Below are 21,750 nucleotides of genomic sequence, written 5' to 3' on the forward strand. Positions count from 1 at the left end.
TTCTGTCAGAAGTGGGATTCGAACCCACGCCTCCAGGGGAGACTGCGACCTGAACGCAGCGCCTTAGACCGCTCGGCCATCCTGACATGTAAGGATATAATGACTTGATATCACTAATATTGTGACAACAATATACACACGCTACAGCTTGTTGACATTTGTATGCTGTTTTTCATTTTTATGAGAGGCTAAATTGCTGTCTAAAAATTACGTGCTATCGTAAGATGTTCTCGTGCAGACTTCCTTGTTAGCATTACATTAGCAGACATTGACATCAGCAATTCGTGTTATCTGGATGTGGCTAATTTCAGCGCAGTTTGCCCATTTTAACTGCGCATTTGGTGGCCAGTTAATTTCAACCATTGATTGATCATTATGTGGGTGCAACGTAGCATCTCGTGCAAGGAGTCTATTCTGTTTGCTAGTGCTAGCGCCGTCTAGGTTTCGACTGCTACATTGTTTCTCTACTGCTGCTAGCCCGGGAAGGGTGTAATTGCAGCCCGAAATTCGGGGCGTTTTGTAAATGGGCGTTTCTTGATAAGTTATACCCATTGATGCTCGCTATTGTAGAGGGAGCTTCTCGGAGTTTGAGTGTTTGTGGAGAACCGAAACAAAATCAATAGTTTTGTATTATGGTTGGCGGACTGCGGTCCAAATGGATGATAGTTCTGATGGTATTGGTGGGTTTGTTGGGCTTCCGAATGGCACAGCTGTCTAAGGCACTGCAGCTCTGTGCTAGAGGCGTCACTATAAACCCTGGTTTGATCATGTGCTGTATCACAACTGGCGGATAGGGCAGCGCACAATAGGCCCAGCGTCATTAGGGTTTGGCTGGGGTAAGCTGTCATTGGGCAAGGGTAAATAAAGGTATAACTGTTTAATTTAAAAAAATGTTGATAGTCAAGGACCTGGATGGTCTGTTGTAAAAGGAAAAATAATGGCCCTGCTATAAGCGCTACTGACTGCAGTGGGACTTCTAGTGAAGAGGGCGAAGATATTGAATAACAAAAGTAATTATGTGTCAGAGCGGAATGGTGTTGGATGCGACCACATGGTCTCATCTACACCATATTCTATTAACCAATGTTGTAAAGAAAGAGAGGTGAAGTAACATTAGACAGTTCAACTGGACAGGGTGGTGGTTGTGCTACATTCATAAGGGAAAGTCTATATCGTAATATACCTGTCCCATCTGAATACGAATGTGCGATGATGGAAATCTGCAGTGCAGGTAGTAATAATAGGTTGCAACATTTTTACAACCCTTAACTATCTGTATCGATGTTTGATGAAATATTAGGAGGGTTGGACTTTCTTCAGCAAAGATGGCTGACAAAAATACTATGACGGAAGCAAATGTAAGGGATTATAACGTCATAACGAATCATGCAAAAAATGTACAGTTGACAGGAATATATTAGTTACTGTAGAGACAAACAAATTATGCATTTTTTAAATCAAAGTTAATTTATGAAAATCGCGATTTAGCAAGCTAGCTGACTAGCTAACATTAGCCTGATAATGTTAGCCCACTAGCTTTATGCGTGTTGTGACATGTATTAAATTGTAATTCTGGTTATTTAATGTTTTAGGGACTCCTGAAATAACTAGCAAACTAGACTGCCGTCTTGTGAAACAGTGGATGTAAAGAATCTAGCTAGTTAAAGCATTTACTGCTAATTCAATGTACACATTTGTAAGCTTGTCTTGCTGATATTTGCCATGCAGATAGATGAAATAACGTAGCTATGTTCTTGCTTATTGTGCAGTGAAAGATACCATTACCTGTATGCCTATGGATGTGTAGCTAGCTAGCTATCTAGCCGATCTGTGTATGGACCCAAACGTTTGGTATACAAATTAGTTCAGAACCTAGCTATGAACCTCAGCTAACATAGCCAGTTGTATCCATTTAAAAACAGGCTGAATGAGTAGAATATAATAGCTTTGTGCCAAGGATGCAAGTCGTATATACATGTAGTTATTACCATGCATGAGATCCTCACATTGTAGCCTGTACATTTAACATATTCACTGATCATGTACTCTACCTTGGCAAATAAAGGTGCAGTTCAGGTATGAATGTCTGACATTTTTCAGTCATATTCAATACCAGGAGAATAAAATTCCAGTATTTGAATGATGCTGTGTCTGCATGTATGTATTACACTTATACACTTAAACAGTGTTTACCAATCTTGTGACAACAATGGGTACACATTGTAACTAATAGACTAGAAACAGGATTTAACTAGTTAAAGGCTGATTTGTAATTCACATATTTTATTTAACTGGGCATGTCAGTTAAGAACAAATTCTTATTTTCAATGACGGCCTAGGAACAGTGGGTTCACTGCCTGTTCAGGGGAAGAACAACAGATTTGTACCTTGTCAGCTCAGGGATCTGAACTTTCAAACTTTTGGTCACGAGTCCAACGCTCTAACCACTAGGCTACCCTAGTATAATTTTAAAAACAGTACACTACACTTCCTATGCATATAGATTATTGGGAAGCTGTTATCAGATAGCTTAGCTAGCTAATTAATATTAATGTTTCTGAAGAGAACAAGCTTTCAAGATAGCATAACAAATGCCATGAGGCTCATTAGTAGTTGCTAGTTTAAAGGAAATAATTCTGCTTGCTTAGTGAGTACCACTGCCTCCCGATTTGCCTCATACCTGGCGTGAACTAGGGACCTCTGCCTCACAAATTTGTGACCGCCCTCTAGTGTCTTAGCCGATCGCCTCCTGAGTGACACAGCGTCACTACAGCCCCGGGTTCGATACCAAGCTGTGTCACAGCAGGCTGTGACCGGGAGACCCATGAGGTGCACAATTGGCCTAGCCTCGGCCAGGTTTTCCTTGCCCCATCGTACTTTAGCGACTCCTTGTGGCGGGCCCGGCACCTGCAAGCTGACCCTTTGTCACCAGTTGGACGGTGTTTCCTCCGACACATTGGTGCAGCTGGCTTCCGGGTTAAGCGAGCAGTGTTGTCAATGAGCAGTCCATCTTGCCAGGGTCATGTTTTGAAGGACGCATGGCTCTCGAACTTCGCCTCTCCCGAGTCCGTAGGGGAGTTGCAGAAATGGGATAAGACTATCAATTGGACACAATGCCACATATGTGTCAAGCTGAGGGAGCGGAGCGTGCAATTGGTATGCTGACTGCAAGAATGTCCAACAGAGCTGTTGCCAGATAATTTCATATGAATTTCTCTACCATACGCCACATCCAATTTCTTTTTAGAGAATTTGGCAGTAAGTTCAACTGGCTTCACAACCATGCATAACCACACCAGTCCAGGACTTCCACATCTGGCTCCTCCTGCAAGATCATCTGAGACCAGCCACCAGACAGCTGGTGAAACTGTGGGTTTGCACAAAATGTCAAACAGTCTTGGGTGTACTCGTCGTCCTCACTCTGGTCTTGACCTGACTGCAGTTCAGCATCGTAGCCGACTTCTGTGGGCAAATGCTCACCGATGGCTACCAGTATACTGAGGTCATCGTTGTGAACAGGGTACCCCGTGGTGGTGGGGTTATGCAGTGGTGGAAAAAGTACCCAATTGCCATACTTGAGTAAAAGTAGATACCTTAATTTTAAATGACTCAAGTGAATGTCATACAGCAAAATAGTACTTGAGTGGAAGTTAAAAGTATTTGTTTTAAATATACACAAGTATCAAAAGTAAATTAATTGCAAAAATATACTTAGTATCAAAAAAGTGATATATATAATCATATAATCATATATGCCATTCTTTATATTAAACATACAGCACGTTATTTATTTAGATGGCACACGACAACACATTGTTTAGTGAGTCTGCCATATGCAGAGGCACTAGGGATGACCAGGGATGTTACCTTAGATGTACGTGAATTCAACCATTTTCCTGTCATTCTAAGCATTCAAAATGCAACAAGTACTTTTGGGTGTCAGGGAAAATGTATGGAGTAAAAAGTACATTATTTTCTTTAGGAATGTAGTCAAAAATAAAAAGTAAAAACTACACCACTGGGGTTATGGTATGGGCAGGCATAAGCTACAGAGAACGAACCATTTCATTTTATCAATGGCCCATTGTCATGCAATTCATCCCCCACCATCACTTCATTTCAGCATGAAAATGCACAGGCCCATGTTGCAAGGGTCTGTACACAATTCCTGGTAGCTGAGATTATCCCAGTTCTTCCATTGCCTGTATACTCAGACATGTCACCCACGTGAGCATGTTTGGGATGCTCTGGATCGATGTGTACTACAGCGTGTTCGTTTCCACCAATATCCAGCAATTTTGCACAGCCATTGAAGAGTTTGAAAACATTCCACAGGCCACATTCAACAGCCTGATCATGTCTATGTGAAGATGTGTCGCACTGCATGAGGTAAATGGTGGTTCTTTGACCCACAGGCCTTCCTTTTTTAAAAGGTATCTGTGACCAACAGATGTGCATCAGTCTTCCCAGTCATGTGAAATCCATAGATTAGGGCCTAACACATTTAATTCCTGTAACTCAGTAAAATCTTGACATTTTTGCATTCATTTCTGTCACATTTGAAATATTTATATACAAATTTGAACGAAGTTCCAGCATTTTGTAAAATCTGTATTTATTCATGATTTACAAAAGACTCAAGCAAAACAATTTAAATGATTTAAATGAGAAACCAAGTTGAATACAGTCTTTGAAGCTGAAACAGGATATTGCCACCGTTACTTTATGCACAATTAAAGTTAACAGTGAAATCTGGCACATGTTCTCCTGAAAAGAATATTTACACAAGATGGATCAAAAAGCTGTGAATGAAGAGATGTAGGGGTTTAAGACTGGAGAGATTTACTTCATGTAAATAGCATACTGCCCAAATCCTTCAAATAAGTTTCCTACAGTAGCCTTATAGATCCAAATGTATTCCATGTTTTATAGATTTAAAAGGCTCAAACATTTTAAATAAACAAAATCTGTGCAAGTACATTACATAAGGTTCAAACAATGTTCCTACTTTTGATTTTTATTATCATTTGAACTGACAGTGAAGTAATTTCCCTCATACTGGTGATGTATTACAACTTGTCAAATTTCACAACTCTGCAAATGACTATTCAATTCAAAGAAAATCAATACTAAAAAGTGGGGGGAATAGAAAACATTGAAAAACTGTTAACACCCCCATTGACAGCGAGAACCAAAAGATGAGTTAATTGTTTAAATTTCCTACGTCACACTTCTATAAAGTCTGAACTGTCCATTTCTGAAGATGAACACCAAATGAGAGAGTTGCTACTATCACGAAGTATAAGTTCTGTTTGGAACGAGAGAGATATTTACAGTGTGTGTGTGTGTGCACTCAAGTGGACCCCCAGTAGGACCCAGTAAACCAGTTTATATATGTGGAAGTCATAGTGAAGACATAGCATCTTCCAGTAATAGCTGGAGCAAAACTAAACCCACATTCTAAGGAATGAAGAACAGTGTATCACAAACCAGAATGGACAACATTACTCCATTTGAATCACTGAGTCACAGGTTGGTGGCACCTTAATTGGGGAAGACGGGATCATGGAAATGGCTGGAGCGGAATTAGTGGAATAGTATTGATATATCAAACACGTTTCCCATGTGTTTGATGCCATTCCATTTGCTCAGTTCCAGCCATTTATGAGCCGTCCTCCCCTCAGCAGCCTCCACTGCGTATAAGAAGTTAACTAAAATGATTAGTCTGGTATGGAAAGCCTGGGCATTTATTTAAACAAGGAGAAATTAAGTGTGAAAATATGTAATGCAGAAGGAGCATAAAATACCATAAAATATTCCACATTACAGTAAGCTATTACATGTATTTTTTAAATAAAGCAAAACTTTTCATCCCTAACCCAAGAATCATTTTACAAACAAAAATATATCCCCCCCCTTCACGTGATTTCAGATGTCTTACTAGTATAATTAAAACAGTTTTTACAGTGGTTTATTTTAATATACCCCCCCCCTTCACGTGATTTCAGATGTGTCTTACTAGTATAATTAAAACGTTTTTACAGTGGTTTATTTTAATATATCTTTGACAGTTTAAGAGGGAAATTAAGCAAATAAATGTCTCACCTATTGCAATGATACATTTAAATTGTACGTAATGATCCAGTTATTAAATAAAAAAACAAAGGAGAGTCACTGGGAAACAAAACCTGGCTCTTTTTCTCGTTGCTGAGTTGGGGCTTGGCGGTCTGTCTTGCTAAGGCTCCAGTCTACTACTTTGTATTGAGTTCATTTTCCAGCTCCATGAGTTTCCGTGAGGCCTTGACTTTGTTAGACACCTCCTTCCCTTGGGAAAAGAGCCGCTGGCGCTCCTTGAAGGTCATACTCTCTGGCGCTTCTCCAGTTAAAGTGTTTTCCTGTTCTTGACCACTGCAACGAGAAGAATAACCACAATATGACTACAACATATACTGTACCACGTTGTGAGTTCTCAGAATTCCTACACGACAATGTCTCAAGTTTCTGATGGTCCTTCATTCAGGCGTTTCCTTTTTAGGAGGCTGACCCAGTTGAATGTTCTGTTTATGAAGAGAGAGAGAGATGCATGGCAGGCCTCACCCTTTTGTCCATTTCTCTCGCAGGTCCTTGTAACCTTCTTCTGATCCTACAACCCCGGTTGTGTTTCCAGTGTATGAATGAAATCCTGTATGAATTCATTCATTGGGGAAATAGAGCACATTCGTTAATAATTCATTTAGTTTTAGTACCATGTTGGCTGGTAAACCCAAAGCGTGTTTTAAAAAGATGCCGGGTACAAAAATGTGTATAGAACCGCTGTCTATTAACAATTTATTCACTGGGATTAATTTACTTGCATCAGTACACGAAGAGTACTGCACGGCAATGTAAAGTTATTGTGATGTAACACTGTCAACTGTAAATGGTTGCCAAGTCACAATCCAGGCTATAACTTGATTTATCTGTACCCAGCAACTTCTCAGTCAACTTCAAATTCTACAACAAACCAAGATTTTTCCACAGACCAAAACAAGCCGTTGGGACTAGATTAGCTGACTGAATAGCGTTAGTGCATTCCAAGGCACGCCTGAAGCAGCAGGGTCTGTGAAACAAGTGTGTGGGATCAAAGGTGGAGGTCAACCATTAAGGCATGTAGCACCCGAAGTAAACGGTCATCAAGCCTGTTAAAAACCGCTGGATGATAGGTAGGAGCTCATCAAAGCCACAGGGGCCTGAATGAGGACCGATTTGATGTCCGAACTGGATTTCTTAATTCTAACCGAACATCACTGACCCACAGGTGACCTCTACCTCTGACCCACAGTAGGCATTAATCAGTAGGCTCACGTGTCCGTGTGTCTGTCAGGGCCATGCCAGCGGCGGGCTGGCGTCTCACACTAACCCAGAACTCCCACCAATAGAATCTGACTGGTTGTGTTCCAACAAATGTGTGTGTGTGGTTGTGTGTGTGTGTGTGTGTGTGTATGTGTGTGTGTGGAAGCACAACCAGAATCCAAATGCATGTTGATTTTGTTTTAAATGGAATGAAACTGGGGATAACAGGGCAGACACAAACACATTGACTTGTGTGAACCGAGGCAGGACTCCACTGGCATGGTCAAGTTCTTCTGGTGCAGAACCGGCTCTCAGTCTACAGACTAGTTGATAAGTTAGTACTTATCCAAGGTCTGTCCCCTGAGCTAAAACAACACCTTATGAACCCTCCAATAACAAACACTAAAGAAAGGGCCTCTGATGGTTTGTGGATTTCATTCTTTTAGTAAGCCAAATGTAAGCTTATACAGAACAGTACTTTGGCATCAGATGTAATGTAAGTCAACCAAAGGTCTTTCTAGAGCCATAGATAATGTGTTCCTTTCATTCAAAAAAGGCGAGTACAAATACCCCCTAACTCCAACAATTCAGTTAGATTTTGCTGATATTCTTTTACGATAAAGTGGAGCAGGAGGTGGAATCTGAGCAGTCTCAAAACATTTAGATATCTTATCTATCAGAGAGCTGGGTTGCCCTTCACCTTGATGCTGCCAGTGGATTGTGGTAAACAGAGGGAGCCAGTGGTTCAAGTGGAAACCGGTTACCTGAACCACGGCATGGCCTCGGAGGGAAGCAGCAGCATTAGACAATGTCATTGACACACAGACAGACTGACGGGACAGCCAGAGACATGGCTGGCAGACAGAGACATGGCACACAGACAGACAGAGACATGGCAGGCAGACAGAGACATGGCACACAGACAGAGACATGGCTGGCAGACAGACAGAGACATGGCTGGCAGACAGACAGAGACATGGCTGGCAGACAGACAGAGACATGGCTGGCAGACAGACAGAGACATGGCTGGCAGACAGACAGAGACATGGCTGGCAGACAGACAGAGACATGGCTGGCAGACAGACAGAGACATGGCTGGCAGACAGAGACATGGCACACAGACAGACAAGAGGCATGTCACACAGACAGACAAGAGGCATGTCACACAGACAGACAGAGACATGGCACGCAGACAGAGACATGGCTGGCAGACAGAGACATGGCACACAGACAGACAGAGACATGGCTGGCAGACAGACAGAGACATGGCTGGCAGACAGACAGAGACATGGCTGGCAGACAGACAGAGACATGGCTGGCAGACAGACAGAGACATGGCTGGCAGACAGACAGAGACATGGCTGGCAGACAGACAGAGACATGGCTGGCAGACAGAGACATGGCACGCAGACAGAGACATGGCACGCAGACAGAGACATGGCACGCAGACAGAGACATGGCACGCAGACAGACAGAGACATGGCAGGCAGACAGACAGAGACATGGCAGGCAGACAGACAGAGACATGGCAGGCAGACAGACAGAGACATGGCACGCAGACAGACAGAGACATGACTGGCAGACAGAGGCATGGTACACAGACCGAGAGACATGGCACTGGCAGGCAGACAGACACACGGCACAGGCAGACAGACACACGGCACAGGCAGACAGACACACGGCACAGGCAGACAGACACACGGCACAGGCAGACAGACACACGGCACAGGCAGACAGACAGACGGCACAGGCAGACAGACAGACGGCACAGGCAGACAGACAGACGGCACAGGCAGACAGACAGAGGCACGGCAGACAGACAGAGGCACGGCAGACAGACAGAGGCACGGCAGACAGACAGAGGCACGGCAGACAGACAGAGGCACGGCAGACAGACAGAGGCACGGCAGACAGACAGAGGCACGGCAGACAGACAGAGGCACGGCAGACAGACAGAGGCACGGCAGACAGACAGAGGCACGGCAGACAGACAGAGGCACGGCAGACAGACAGAGGCACGGCAGACAGACAGAGGCACGGCAGACAGACAGAGGCACGGCAGACAGAGGCACGGCAGACAGACAGAGGCACGGCAGACAGACAGAGGCACGGCAGACAGACAGAGACATGGCAGGCAGACAGAGAGACATGGCACAGAGACAGACATGGCACACAGACAGACAAGAGGCATGGCACACAGACAGAGACATGACTGGCAGACAGAGACATGGTACACAGACAGAGAGACGGTACACAGACCGAGAGACATGGCACTGGCAGGCAGACAGACACACGGCACAGACAGACAGACAGAGGCACGGCAGACAGACAGAGGCACGGCAGGCAGACAGAGGCACGGCAGGCAGACAGAGGCACGGCAGGCAGACAGAGGCACGGCAGGCAGACAGACAGAGGCACGGCAGGCAGACAGAGGCACGGCAGACAGAGATAGAGACATGGCACAGAGACAGACAGAGACACGGCGCGGCAGACAGACAGACGCAGCACAGACAGACAAGACAGAAACGCGGCACAGACAGAGAGATAGAGAGACCGAGACAGGGCAGAATTAGGAACAGTCATAGCAGCCAAAAAGAGGAGTGAACAGAATACATGAGTGTTGAAAGGAGGAGAGCAAAGCAGCAGAGACAGTAAATAGCAATGGATCTCATCAGGCCGATTGGAATGAAGCTAGGATTCAGCGGGGGAGGGTTGCAGGTTTTGTTGATGTGAGATTATAGCAAGGTTAGTGATTGGTCCCTCAATTTGAGTGAGGAATGCAACACATTAACAACAGGCCCACCACACATCATCCATACTGGGTAGGGCAGGGGCACTGGTGCTGTGTGCAGGTGACATGCAGGGTGACATTCACTGAGCCTCTTGACTAAGACTGTGTTGCATTACTGCCATCTTTTGTCCATAGCTGTTTAAAGTGTTCACATCGGAGGGCTTGCGTTCACATTTTCTTTAAGAACACTTATAAACATGGTCTCGTAAATAGAAAGGCATAATCCTGTGATTGTCAATGGTGGATATCATTAGTTACTAACAGCATTTCTACTTACGAAATATCTTATTAGTTCCTCAAACTACAGTAGACTATGTTATGGCTCACAATGAAAAACTGAAAATATTGTATTTAGAGTATGATAATACTAATAGACTTTTGAATGCCCTTCTCACCAAGAGACTTAAATTATTGTGGTTTGTTGACCAAAAATGCAGACTATCCCTAAAATGTCAAGCAAAGTTTATCTTGAAAGAACTTTTGCCAGGTTCCAGCAATAAAGACAATAACTGAAAGTTGACACTTCTGCCAGTAGGGGTCACTAAAGGCTTTCAAACAGAATACATTGTGCCACAGATTTAAACCATATAACTAGATTATAGTGAAGTAGTACTACCGCTCAGTAATCTAATGAGTGATTGATTGGTTTGGAGCCCTGACAGACCTTTAAACAGCCACAGACAAATGCAATGGCTCACTCAACAGATCTTTTCCCCTTTGCCAAGTGAACCTGAGGAGAGTTGCTCCTCTCAGGTCCCATCACAGAGACAATGTGATAGATAAGAAGCCAGTGGCTCAGTGTTCCTTAATGCCAATCCCACCCCCAAGCAGCTGTGGGGCCCGCGGCTGGGCAGGCAGGCAGGCAGGCGGCAAGTCACCACCACAGCAAAACCAAACACATGGGTGGGCGAGGGGCGGCAACACCAACAGTACTATGATTGGATATCTGGAGTGTGATCACGGCGAATCACGGGTTGGTTTATCGATTGCTTTTACTTGCTAGAAGAATGATTGGAGGTGGAGGAACGGGTGAGGACAGGACATTTGACAGAAGGATCGGGAAAAACAAACAAAACGGAATCTGATTTGCTAGTGGAGGAGTGGAATTTCCAACAACCTATAACAAACTGATGGGAGATGGCTGGAGAAATAACAAAGTACAAGTTGATTGGCAACTACAATACAGATCTACTGGATTGTCGAGAGACAGAGAGGAAGGGAGAAGGGAAAAGGAAGCCAGAATGACTCTACTGAAAAAAACAGGAACACAAAAATAAAAAAAACATGAATGAATGAGAGATCTGGAGAGGGAGGCGTATGGGAGGGCGTGTCCTCTCTCCTCTCCGTGTCTACCTTTAGAGTTGCCTGTCGGGATGAAGCTGAGGCTGGGTTTGATGGGAGGGGGAGGGGGCTGCCCTGCAGTACTGTTGGCATTGACAGCCGGCGGCTGGAATGAGCTGGACAGAAAGATCCCATCAGACAGAGGGCGGGGCTTGCGCGCAGGCGGCTGCGGCTTGTGCGCGGGCGGGAGGTCACCATAGGACTTTCTGGTGGCGGAGAGCTTAACCTGACCTGCAGCGTCCTCCTCCTCCTCATCATTGTACGAGACAAACTTGGCAGTGTACAAGGCGTCAGGGGAGACGACCTGGGTTTTGAGGTAGGATGCGTTTCTCTGAGGGGGTGGTGGAGCGTTAGTGGCAGTGGTTGCGGGGGATGCAGTGGGAGGGAGGGGCTGAGGCTGGTAGTCCCTGGGGAGGGGAGGTCTGTACAGACCAGGCTCGTCAGGGGTCAGCAGCTTGCGCTCGGCCTCCTCGTGCTGCCGGCGCCGCCCTTCCTCCAGACGTGTGTAGTACTCCTCCTCCTGCCTCCTCTAAGGGAATGGGAAGAGCCTGTTAGTGTGGCCAAGGCATGGCTGACTGTCTTGGACTGACACATTCTGCTGGAGGGAGGATCCCATGGCCACAAGACAGCCAGAGAAGTCCGCCACTTCCTTATCTGTTCACTATGTGTCTGTGTATGTCTGTGTGTAATGTGCGGGGGAGGCTACTCTGTGTGTTGTGTGTGTGTAATGTGCGGGGGAGGCTACTCTGTGTGTTGTGTTCTGGGTACTTCATGTGCTGTTTTTCATCTCCTCTACACGCTGTGTTGAGAACCGCCATCGGTGAGATAACAGGTACTTTTCTGACAGCTTGGGGCAGTTTGAAGCGGTTTGGGTTAGACTACAGGCAAGTGATTTGATAGGCTTGAACTCAAGGACTTTTAGAGGGGTTCTATGGTTTTAGCTCTGGAAAAGGGACCAGCTAGTAACAGATTGGTTGGCTCTGGTTTCTGTACATGGATCCCCTGGGTTAGTGTGTGGTATGGTGGGTAGGTATATGACGTCGATGAGAGGATGGTGATGTGTTGTACTCTGGTATGGCCACAGCGAGGGTGGGGCATTCCAACAGCAGTTCCAAAGCAGTGCCTGATGAAATGACAAATGGCTTCCAACAAACGTAGGATTCCATAAACAACCAGACATAGACAACAAGTGACTCCCATGCTTTTTGGGGGTAGGAGGGTTACATGCATCCATTCATAACATTACATAACACAGAGGAAGGGGACCATCTGGAGAACATGCCGTTAGGACATCGTTGTCATGATTACAGAGCTTTAGATTACCAGTGGTCTGAGGATGACTCACAGGAAAACAACTAAATCAATGGTCACACAGTGAAAACAAAATGGCGCTGGGATGTTGTAACATTGTCACACAAGGTCAGATGACTGGATGCTGATGCTCTCAGACCACTGGTGATTCAACGTCCCCATAACTAACTGGGACTGAGGACAGGAAACACTCAGTGCTCCAAAACCACACTTGGCCCCTGACAGACCAAACACCACCAGGCATCATTAAGATAAGTGAGCATTCTGTCTGGCTGTGGGCTCTCTGACCCAATACTACTTCTCCTGTACACAGAACACTGAATACTACCTCCATCACTACTCGACTGGAGTCCTAAAAACCCAGCCAGACAGTCCCCTCCACAGTTCTCTGATTGGTTCATTGTAGAGGGGCGTGTTCACAATTCTTCATACAGGATCACTTACAGCTCTGTGGAGAGAGTGACCAGGAACAGTAGAAACCTTGAAAAAGCTGGTAATGTTAGCTGATTATAAAAAATGGCCGCCGCCTCAGTTGCCCCTCTACACCCCCTGAAGGGAAGTGGTCCCCACAGATCGGTCTTTACTTTACACTGTATAATTGTTCTCTTATGCTGGTGGGCTGTTCTGTTTAGGCACAACTCCTTTTTCATGAGGTAAACTACAATTAGCTGGGCAGATCCCCACGGGGTAATACTTTAATTACAGTGCAGCTTAGTCTCTTACTGGGTTTACACTCTGTTACTCTGATGTCCTCTGCTTCCGATTTGGCTGTGGCTTTCTGCTTTAATCTGCTCTGCTGGCAATGACATCAATCCTTTACAAAACTTAATTAGCCTCAAAATTGTTTTTACAAAAAAACAATGAAACAGCTGCATCGGGATTCCATTGAGATCTATCAGATTCATATAAAATATTAAACAATAATCTAATTACAGTCTGACTGGACAGAAATCACTTTCGTAGAAATGTATCATATTTTGTCAGAACCAGTCTAACCAGCTGTGTGTTAGCTAACTGCTGAGAGGACTGTGTAGTGTACACGGTCCAATGGGTCCCGTCAGGGAGGTGTACCTTCTCATCGACCTCTCGTCTGGCCCTCTCCTCCTCTCTCCAGTGTCTCTCCTCCTCCTGCTTGGCCCGGTCCTCCGCCTCGCGCTTACGGATCTCCTCCAGCTGCTGCTTCCGCCGCCGCTCCTCATCCTGCAACTACACACACACACACACACACACACACACACACACACACACACACACACACACACACACACACACACACACACACACACACACACACACACACACACACACACACACACACACACACACACACACACACACACACACACACACACACACACACCATTCAGCACCGTACACGGCCCGGGGAGTCGTCCTACAGTCTATGATCTCCTAAAAGGTGTGCTTGGAGATTCATCTGTTGTAGAGTGGAATACATTTTGGTAAATCGAACAGTTTCATATAGTAGACCCAAATGTGTTCTACATGAGTGTTATTCGAGGCCCTGCTCTCTAAGGTGAAAAGGTGAAAGTACAACTTAGTAACAAAAACTATCCTCAGATCTCCAACTGAAGCAAACCTACCGATGCCCTCGTCACACTGTCCTACCTTGAGTTCACGTTAATCCAGTCAGCCCGTGTTTCCTCAGTCCGTCACATCTCAACGGTAAAGCCCTAAGGTCTGCACCTACACACGTCTATACACAGGCTCTTTCAGCAGATTGGCCCCCTGTCAGGGGCATCGGGTTTCCAGACAAGGTCCCGTTGTGTTGAAAACGTCTAGGTCTAGATATTGTGGGGGAATGCTCTGTATGCTTAGTTAAACATCTAGTGGGGGGAGGAGGGGCATTTCCACTCTGCCACAGGATAGGTCGTCTGTGTTGAGAGAAGCAGTGTGCACTGCAGACAGGCACATGGCGACAGCTGGACATGCAGAATGAATGACAACGTGCAGCAATAACAAACAACAACGGCATGGCTGGGCAGAGGAGTGTCCACTTTGTTTTCACTGATGTCATGATGACCAAACAACAGACTGGAAGTCAACAATCACCAGATGAAACATGACTACAGACGGACAGAAGAAAACACTGTGCAACTTCCCCAATGAGAGAGGAGGAGGAGGAGAGATGCTACAGCATTCAGGCTGAGCACGAGCGTTGTTCACACACAGAGCTGGATGACTGGAATGAAGTGGACTGACACCCACATGGTGCAATGATGGTTACGCCCCGCCCCCACATGCAGGTGACCGCTGCTGGGGAGGGTCTTCCACCATGCAGACAGACCCCCACTGCAGCAGGCCAGGCAGCTCCCTGCTCTGAAACAACAGCTGCATGGTACTGAGCCTCCCTGGAACAAATACTTTATTTAACCATGCCCCAGTTAGTTTTAGATAAAACAATTTATAGGTGAGATTAGTGTGTCCTACCGATTTTCTTTTTCTTTCTGGGAATTGTTTTAATCAATGATGATGATGTATCTTTATGAGGCATTATTATTTGATATCGTCTTTAAATGAGCCCTGACCAAAATAATTAGTGTGGCTGTGTGGCCTTGGGCTCTCATAGAGACCAAGTTGGATCACTGTTCCACAGATCGACAGGGTCCCCAACAGCCAATGAGAACCGCTGGAAGACTTCCCCGTGGCTACTCTAGAGCCAAGAGTGGCACCTCCAACTTCCCAAACCCACCCCACGAGCACAGCAGCCGGCCCCCAGGCCTGATGAGGGAGGGCAGAGAATGAAGGAGAGGAAACACAGGTGGAGCCCAAGACAAGTAAGAAAGGAGAAAGTAGGGAGAATGCGTAAAGATAGAACGTACCAAGTCTAGAACAGAGATTGCTGGGACAGCAGTCTGCTGCGGAAGAAGAGGAAATCAAAGAGAGAAAAAAGAGGATAGGAACGTGGGATAAAGAGAGTAAATAGAGATTTTTAAAAAGAGGAGGAAGAAGGTGAAAACATTGCTAGGGGTTTTAGAGGCAGCAGTGATGTGGTGCCAGGAACATTCCTCCCCAGTATGGGGCTGATTACAGCCAGCGGTGAATGTACGGCCCACTTCCCCTCAGACCGATAACGCTCCACTTCGCTCCGTCCGATTCCTCGCATGGAGCGCCCCCCCCCCCCCCCCCCCCCCCCCTCCTGAGATGCCAGAGCCTGGATGGCAGGGACTCAGAAGAATGTTGATCACTACTTAAGGAAACTTCCTGGAGTCTCACTAGACAGAGACAGTACTGTTGTAACAGTTACTAATGAGGAGTAATATACTAGAGGGGCCTCGCATGTTTATGTTCGTCTGTGCTGTTGTCTGAGGAGACCAGGGACATTAACCCTCGTTAGATGACGTTTTACTCGATTCAAGTCAGACTGTCTTCTTGCCGAATGTAACACTTTCTGATGGCCATCCTGTTAGACCAGGAGATATAATAATTTACAAATGGCAATAATAAATAAAAAAAATCAAAACGAAAACAATTTCTACTTTTCCATGTAGGTTTGTTGTGTGTTCGGCATCCTGCCCCTCCCTCTCTTGCAGCCAGTTGATAACAGCAGCTCAGCTTAGCATGTGGCAAAGCAATGAGCATAAGCATGTTGCAGGTGCACACCGCAAAACATTCATTGTAGCTAGCTACTTAATGAGAGTTCCTCAGGGGAATTCCATATCCTACTCTGTACCCATTGAAGGGATACTTTAGGATAATGGAAATGAAGCCCTTTCTTTGTCGGATGAACTCATGCATACTGTTTCTGTGATCTGCATCCAGTATGATGGAAGTTTTGAGGCAGTTTCGCAGGCTAATGCTAACTAGCATTAGCACAATAATTGGATATCTATGGTATCTACTAGCATGCTGACAGTAACCATAGACTTCCTGTCATTGCGTTAACGCCAGTAGGCAATTTCACTAACGCCAGTTAGAAATTGTTATCCATTGAGCTAACACTTGTTAGCAACTCCCTTCAAACTGCACACAGAGACCACAAGTTCATCTGACTCTGGAGAAGTAGATAAAGGACTTTTTGCCAAAATTCTGAAGTATTCCTTTAAGACCAGTTCCATTTCCTATCTTCCCACTGCCCTGCTTGGCCCATGGCTGGCCCTTCCTTGGCATGAGAAATGTCATGCCCTGTGAGTCAAGTGGCTCAAAATGTTCATAGCGCTCAAGTAATTTATACATGGGTCTACTGTAATCAATGATGAGTCTGTGAATCTAATAATCTCAGCACTGAACATCTTGGGCCACGAGTCTTCCTCCATACACCTTACCTCCCTGATGTGCTGTATGATTCTCTATAGCACAGCGTACCTTCTCCATGTTCTCCAGTGTGCTACACTAGACCCCTGCTCTCCAGGGCAGCTCACCCTTGCTCTCTTCTCCGCCTCCAGCCGCTGCATGATCATCATGGAGTCCACGTCCTCGTCGTCATCCTCCTCATCTTCCTCATCACTCTGCTTGGACTCCTGCAGTCTCTTCTGGAACTGCCACTCCAGCATCAGCTTCCTGAGCCGGTCGCTCTCTTCGGCCGTACGCTCCGGCTTGGCCTGCAGGTCCTGGATCTCCCTGTCCAGCAGGTCTACGATGTGCAGCTGCTGTTGCTTCTCCAGCTTCTCCCGGGCGTCCCTCTTCCAGGGGTCTGGGGACAGGCTGTCGCTGGAGGACAGCGCCGCCTTGCTGATGGTGATATACTGCAGATCCCGGCGCTCGATGGTGCGGGGCTGCTGCTGGGGGAGCAGCTCTCTGATCACTGTGTCCATTGGGTTACCCTGAGGGGGCAGAGTTGTCGCTCTGGGCAGAGTGGACAGTTTCTCAGGCCTGGGGGGGCTGCTGCTGCTGGGCCTGCTGTTGGGCCTGGGGGGGGAAGTAGGGCAAGGGCACCTGCTGCATTGGCATGGGGGACTGGGGAGGGGGCATCTGATAGTGCTGTGTGGGAGGGGGGAGTGTGCCCCCATGTTGGTTGTTGTTGTGGGCTACAGACATGGATGGGTTACGGACCTGTCCCAGCTTCCTCTCCTGTTCCCTCCTCTTCCTCTCCCTCTCCTCCTCTAACCGGGCCTTCTCCTTCTCATACCAGCGCTGCTGCTCCTCGCGCTTCTTGCGGTCGGCGGCTGCTGCCTGTTGCTGGGAGGCAGAGGGAGGGGGGGGGGTAGGGGCAGGTCGGGCTGGGAATCAAAGTCCTGGTAGTGTACAGGGGGCGGTGGAGGGGGTGGGAGGTCTGTGCGTGTGGCCTGAGCCACGGGGCCTGGGTGCGGGGCGATGGGGCCAGGGGTCTTCCAGCGTCCTGGGCCACTCTTGTGGTTGCTCTGGGTCTTGTTAGAGGAGTAGTTGAGGTGTTCCTGGCTGGAGGTGGAGGACTCCACGGAGGAGGAGACCTGGTGGTGGTTGACCCAGTGTTCCCCACTGCCCCGCTGGTAGTCAGCGTCTCTCTGCTGCTGCTGCAGGTGGACCAGGTCCTCAGGACGCAGGGGGGCTGGAGGGTAGCCCCCTGGGAGGTCACACAGCTCCTCCTGAGAGTGGCCCATCCGCTGAGAGGACAGACACAGCAATCACATACACAAACATTAACACAGTGCAAGAGCAGCACAGCACTTGTACACCACTGTATACACCTAGTACATGTATAAATTAGCAACATGCAGGTATAGTATGTCATATTATGATGACGATTCCTTTGCCTGTGTGCCCACCTGTATGGCGATGCTGCTGTTGTGGTGGTCTTCCATGGAGCCAGGAGGGCCCCTGTCGTCAGTGTATAACTGCCCCGCGGCCGGGCCCATCCGGTCTGTAGACTTGGAGGCTGGGATGGTGAAGTATTCCCTGGGGTAGGTCTGAGTGGGGATTGGGTAGGCCTCGGGATGAGGTGGAGAGGGCTCGTCCTATAGAAAAAGGGGACTACGATTAGAACACGCACTACGGTTGGCTAAGAGACGTCGGATAAACTAGACCAAACGCTCGTGGCCACGGTGCAAATTTCCGGCATCAGTGTTATTAACGGTAGCAGATGGCGGTGGGGTCCTGTGCTCAGGGAGACCATTGTTTGTTGACAGGATAAGAATGTTGGAGAGGCAGCACACGAACACCACAGCTGGGGAGCTCATCGGTGATAGTGGTTGGAGAGCTGATGAGGATTTATTACAGGGGGAACAATAGATAAAGCTATTTTCAGTTACGCTGGAACGTTGTGATTTTACCACCGATAATGACTCTTAGTAATCTTGGTTATTGTTTTGATTGTGAGAGCTGAGAAGAACAGATCGAACACAGGGAACGCTGCATTAATGTATCGTCTTGTGCCGGATCACAGTCCTGTCCTACTCTTGTGTGACATGTCCAGTTGTGTGACTGGTAATGTCTTGGTGTGGTCTGGTCTCGTAACAGAGAGAGTAGACCTTCCTCAGGGAGATATGTTACGGCGATATTCCTCTGACTGGTGGTGTTGCTGTGGTTACTCACATCAGCACACAGGTTGCCCGTGGAGACGGAGGTGATCTTTGTCCCAGGTCCTCCTGGGTAGACGGTATTTCCTCCTGGACTCTGACTCTGGTCTGGAGGAAAAACACCAGGTAGTCAGAGCTGAGCAGACACTAACTCAGTGGTCACACACACGTACACTACTCCAGTGATCACCCTTCACCAGCAAGTTGTCATTTATTGTCATGAATCTTGCCGTGGAGGCAGAACTTAGTGATTTCCGCTAGATGGGCCATTTGCTTTTTGGTCTTAATATAAGGTTAGGCATTAGGGTTATTAAGGTTAGGTTTAAAAATGAGATTATGACTTTGTGGCTGTGCTAGCTAGTGACCACTCTACAGAGCTGCCTCCAGGGAAAGATTCATGACAATAAATGCCAACCTGCCATTCGCCATCTCTTGCCCTGGAGCGCTATGGGGTTTGGAGGTTTTTGTTCCAACCCAGCACAAAAGGTCCATGTGTTGGAGTTTATTTGAAAAGTTTAAGTAGGAAATTGCATGCATTTTTATGACTACAGAGAAGGTGGCCAAGTTTCAATTAATACTTTCCAGTCAATCATATTTCATGGTTTTTAGAAAGGGCTCACAGAGCTTATTTTTTCCACTCACAGCTGTCCCCCAGTGTTAGCTATGACAAGATATTAATGAAGCAAGACAGACAAATTTAAGTGCCTTGAGTTTTATTTGCGTGTTCTACAGTCCTGTAAAGAGAGTGGCTGACTGGGACAGGCAATGTAACATCCAAAAAGATCCTTTTGAAACATTCTCTGTAAAGCTAACTTTCATCAAGGTTTTATATGGTTTATAATTGGCTTCGCTTTTCATTATCAGTATCCTTTTCCAGTGTTATGATATCCGTAACATCCATAACAGATATGGATGTGATGGACATCGACGAATCACATCGACGTATATATCTGGGACGTAATTCAGACCTTTACTGAAGCAATTGGTGATATCTTGAAAATGTGTTCTAGCTAAGATTATTTTGGAAAATGTATGCTGAAATGCATTTCTCACACATGGCAGTAGTGTCTTCTTCCAATGAAACCCCCCAAAATACACTAACTTAATCCAGTGTCCAGAAAAGTCAATATCCAGTACCAGTCAAAAGTTGGGTCACACCTACTCATTCCAGGGTTTTTCTTTAATTTGACTATTTTCTACATTGTAGAATAGAAGTGAAGACATCAAAACTATTAAAACAACACATATGGAATCATGTAGTAACCAAAAAAAGTGTAAAACAAATACAAATATATTTTAGATTCTTCAAAGTAGCCATTTGCCTTGATGACCGCTTTGCACACTTGGCATTCTCTCAACCAGCTTCATGTGGTAGTCACCTGGAATGCATTTCAATTAACAGGTGTGCCTTGTTAAAAGTGAATATGTAGAATTTCTGTCCTTAATGCATTTGAGACAACCAGTTGTGTTGTGACAGGGTAGTATACAGAAGATGGTCCTATTTGGTAAAAATAAATACAATTAAAAGAGACTTGCTTGGGCCAAGAAACATGAGCAATGAACATTAGACAAGTGGAAATCTCTCCTTTGGTCTGATGTGTCCAAGTTTGAGATTTTTGGTTCCAACCGCCGTATCTTTGTGAGACGCAGAGTAGGTGAACGCATGTGTAGTTTCCACCGTGAAGCATGGAGGTGGTGGTGTGATGGTGCTTTGCTGGTGACACAGTCTGCTTTATTTAGAATTCAAGGCACACTTCCATGTGTCATTTCCTAGTTGTAATGTCTTCACTATTACTCCACAATGTAGAAAAAGTCAAATAAAGAAACCTTGAATGAGTAGGTGTCCACACTTTTGACTGGTGCTGTATATAAAGATAGAAAATGACCTGATATGGTGTGGTGTCTGGCCTTGTATAAGGCTACCTGTAATTACTCAATCCTAAAGTACTATGCCAGGGGTGTCAAACATACGGATCCGGCCCGCTAGGGAGTCATATCCAGCCCGCGGGTGGTTTGAGTAAAAATGTAAAACATTTCATTGAAACAAACTCAATATACTTTAAAATGACTAAACCTAATGGAAACTCTTTAGGATTGACAATGGACCTACATATACATACAGTTTCTTGACTGTCCAGCTCGCAAATAATCACAAAACAGCCAGGGAGCATCCACAATTCCAGAAATGATTGACAGAGGGCTATGCATTGCAAATATTGACGACAAGGAAATTACAACCAATTTTCAGTGCGGCCCTCCGGACCTCGTTGCGCCCCGGGGAAGAAAAAGAAGAGTTGGACACCCCTGTACTATGCCTTCTGCGGACATTTTAAAAACGTTCCAAATGACAACACGTTATGATAGAGTCGGATCAAGAAATCTTGTAGATTTGAATGTCTATTTCAGACTCTTAATGTCCACAACGGAGGGTGTAACATCCACAAGGGTTGCTTTTCCTCTCTAAAGTAATAACAGAAATGACAATATTCATTTTATTGTTTTTGTGTTCAGCCAAGCCTTTCC

General features: G+C 46.0%; 1 protein-coding gene and 1 non-coding gene across 2 annotated transcripts in view; both read right to left on the minus strand.

Moving 5' to 3' along the window:
- Positions 1–3: 3 nt before the first annotated feature.
- Positions 4–86, minus strand: trnal-cag. The gene has a single exon. It is a non-coding gene; the product is annotated as a tRNA-Leu (tRNA).
- A 4,512-nt stretch (positions 87–4,598) lies between these two features.
- The window catches only part of LOC123995073 (afadin-like), a 125,473-nt gene continuing 108,321 nt past the window's right edge, over positions 4,599–21,750 (minus strand). The window contains 9 exon segments of the mRNA XM_046298374.1: positions 4,599–6,408; positions 6,598–6,682; positions 11,696–11,993; positions 13,847–13,981; positions 17,155–17,668; positions 17,769–17,935; positions 17,938–18,315; positions 18,478–18,666; positions 19,244–19,335. Of these exon segments, the coding sequence (XP_046154330.1) occupies positions 6,252–6,408; positions 6,598–6,682; positions 11,696–11,993; positions 13,847–13,981; positions 17,155–17,668; positions 17,769–17,935; positions 17,938–18,315; positions 18,478–18,666; positions 19,244–19,335 (2,015 nt within the window). The 3' untranslated portion in view covers positions 4,599–6,251.

The sequence above is a fragment of the Oncorhynchus gorbuscha genome, linkage group LG14 (assembly GCF_021184085.1).
Source record: "Oncorhynchus gorbuscha isolate QuinsamMale2020 ecotype Even-year linkage group LG14, OgorEven_v1.0, whole genome shotgun sequence".
Taxonomy (NCBI): domain Eukaryota; kingdom Metazoa; phylum Chordata; class Actinopteri; order Salmoniformes; family Salmonidae; genus Oncorhynchus; species Oncorhynchus gorbuscha.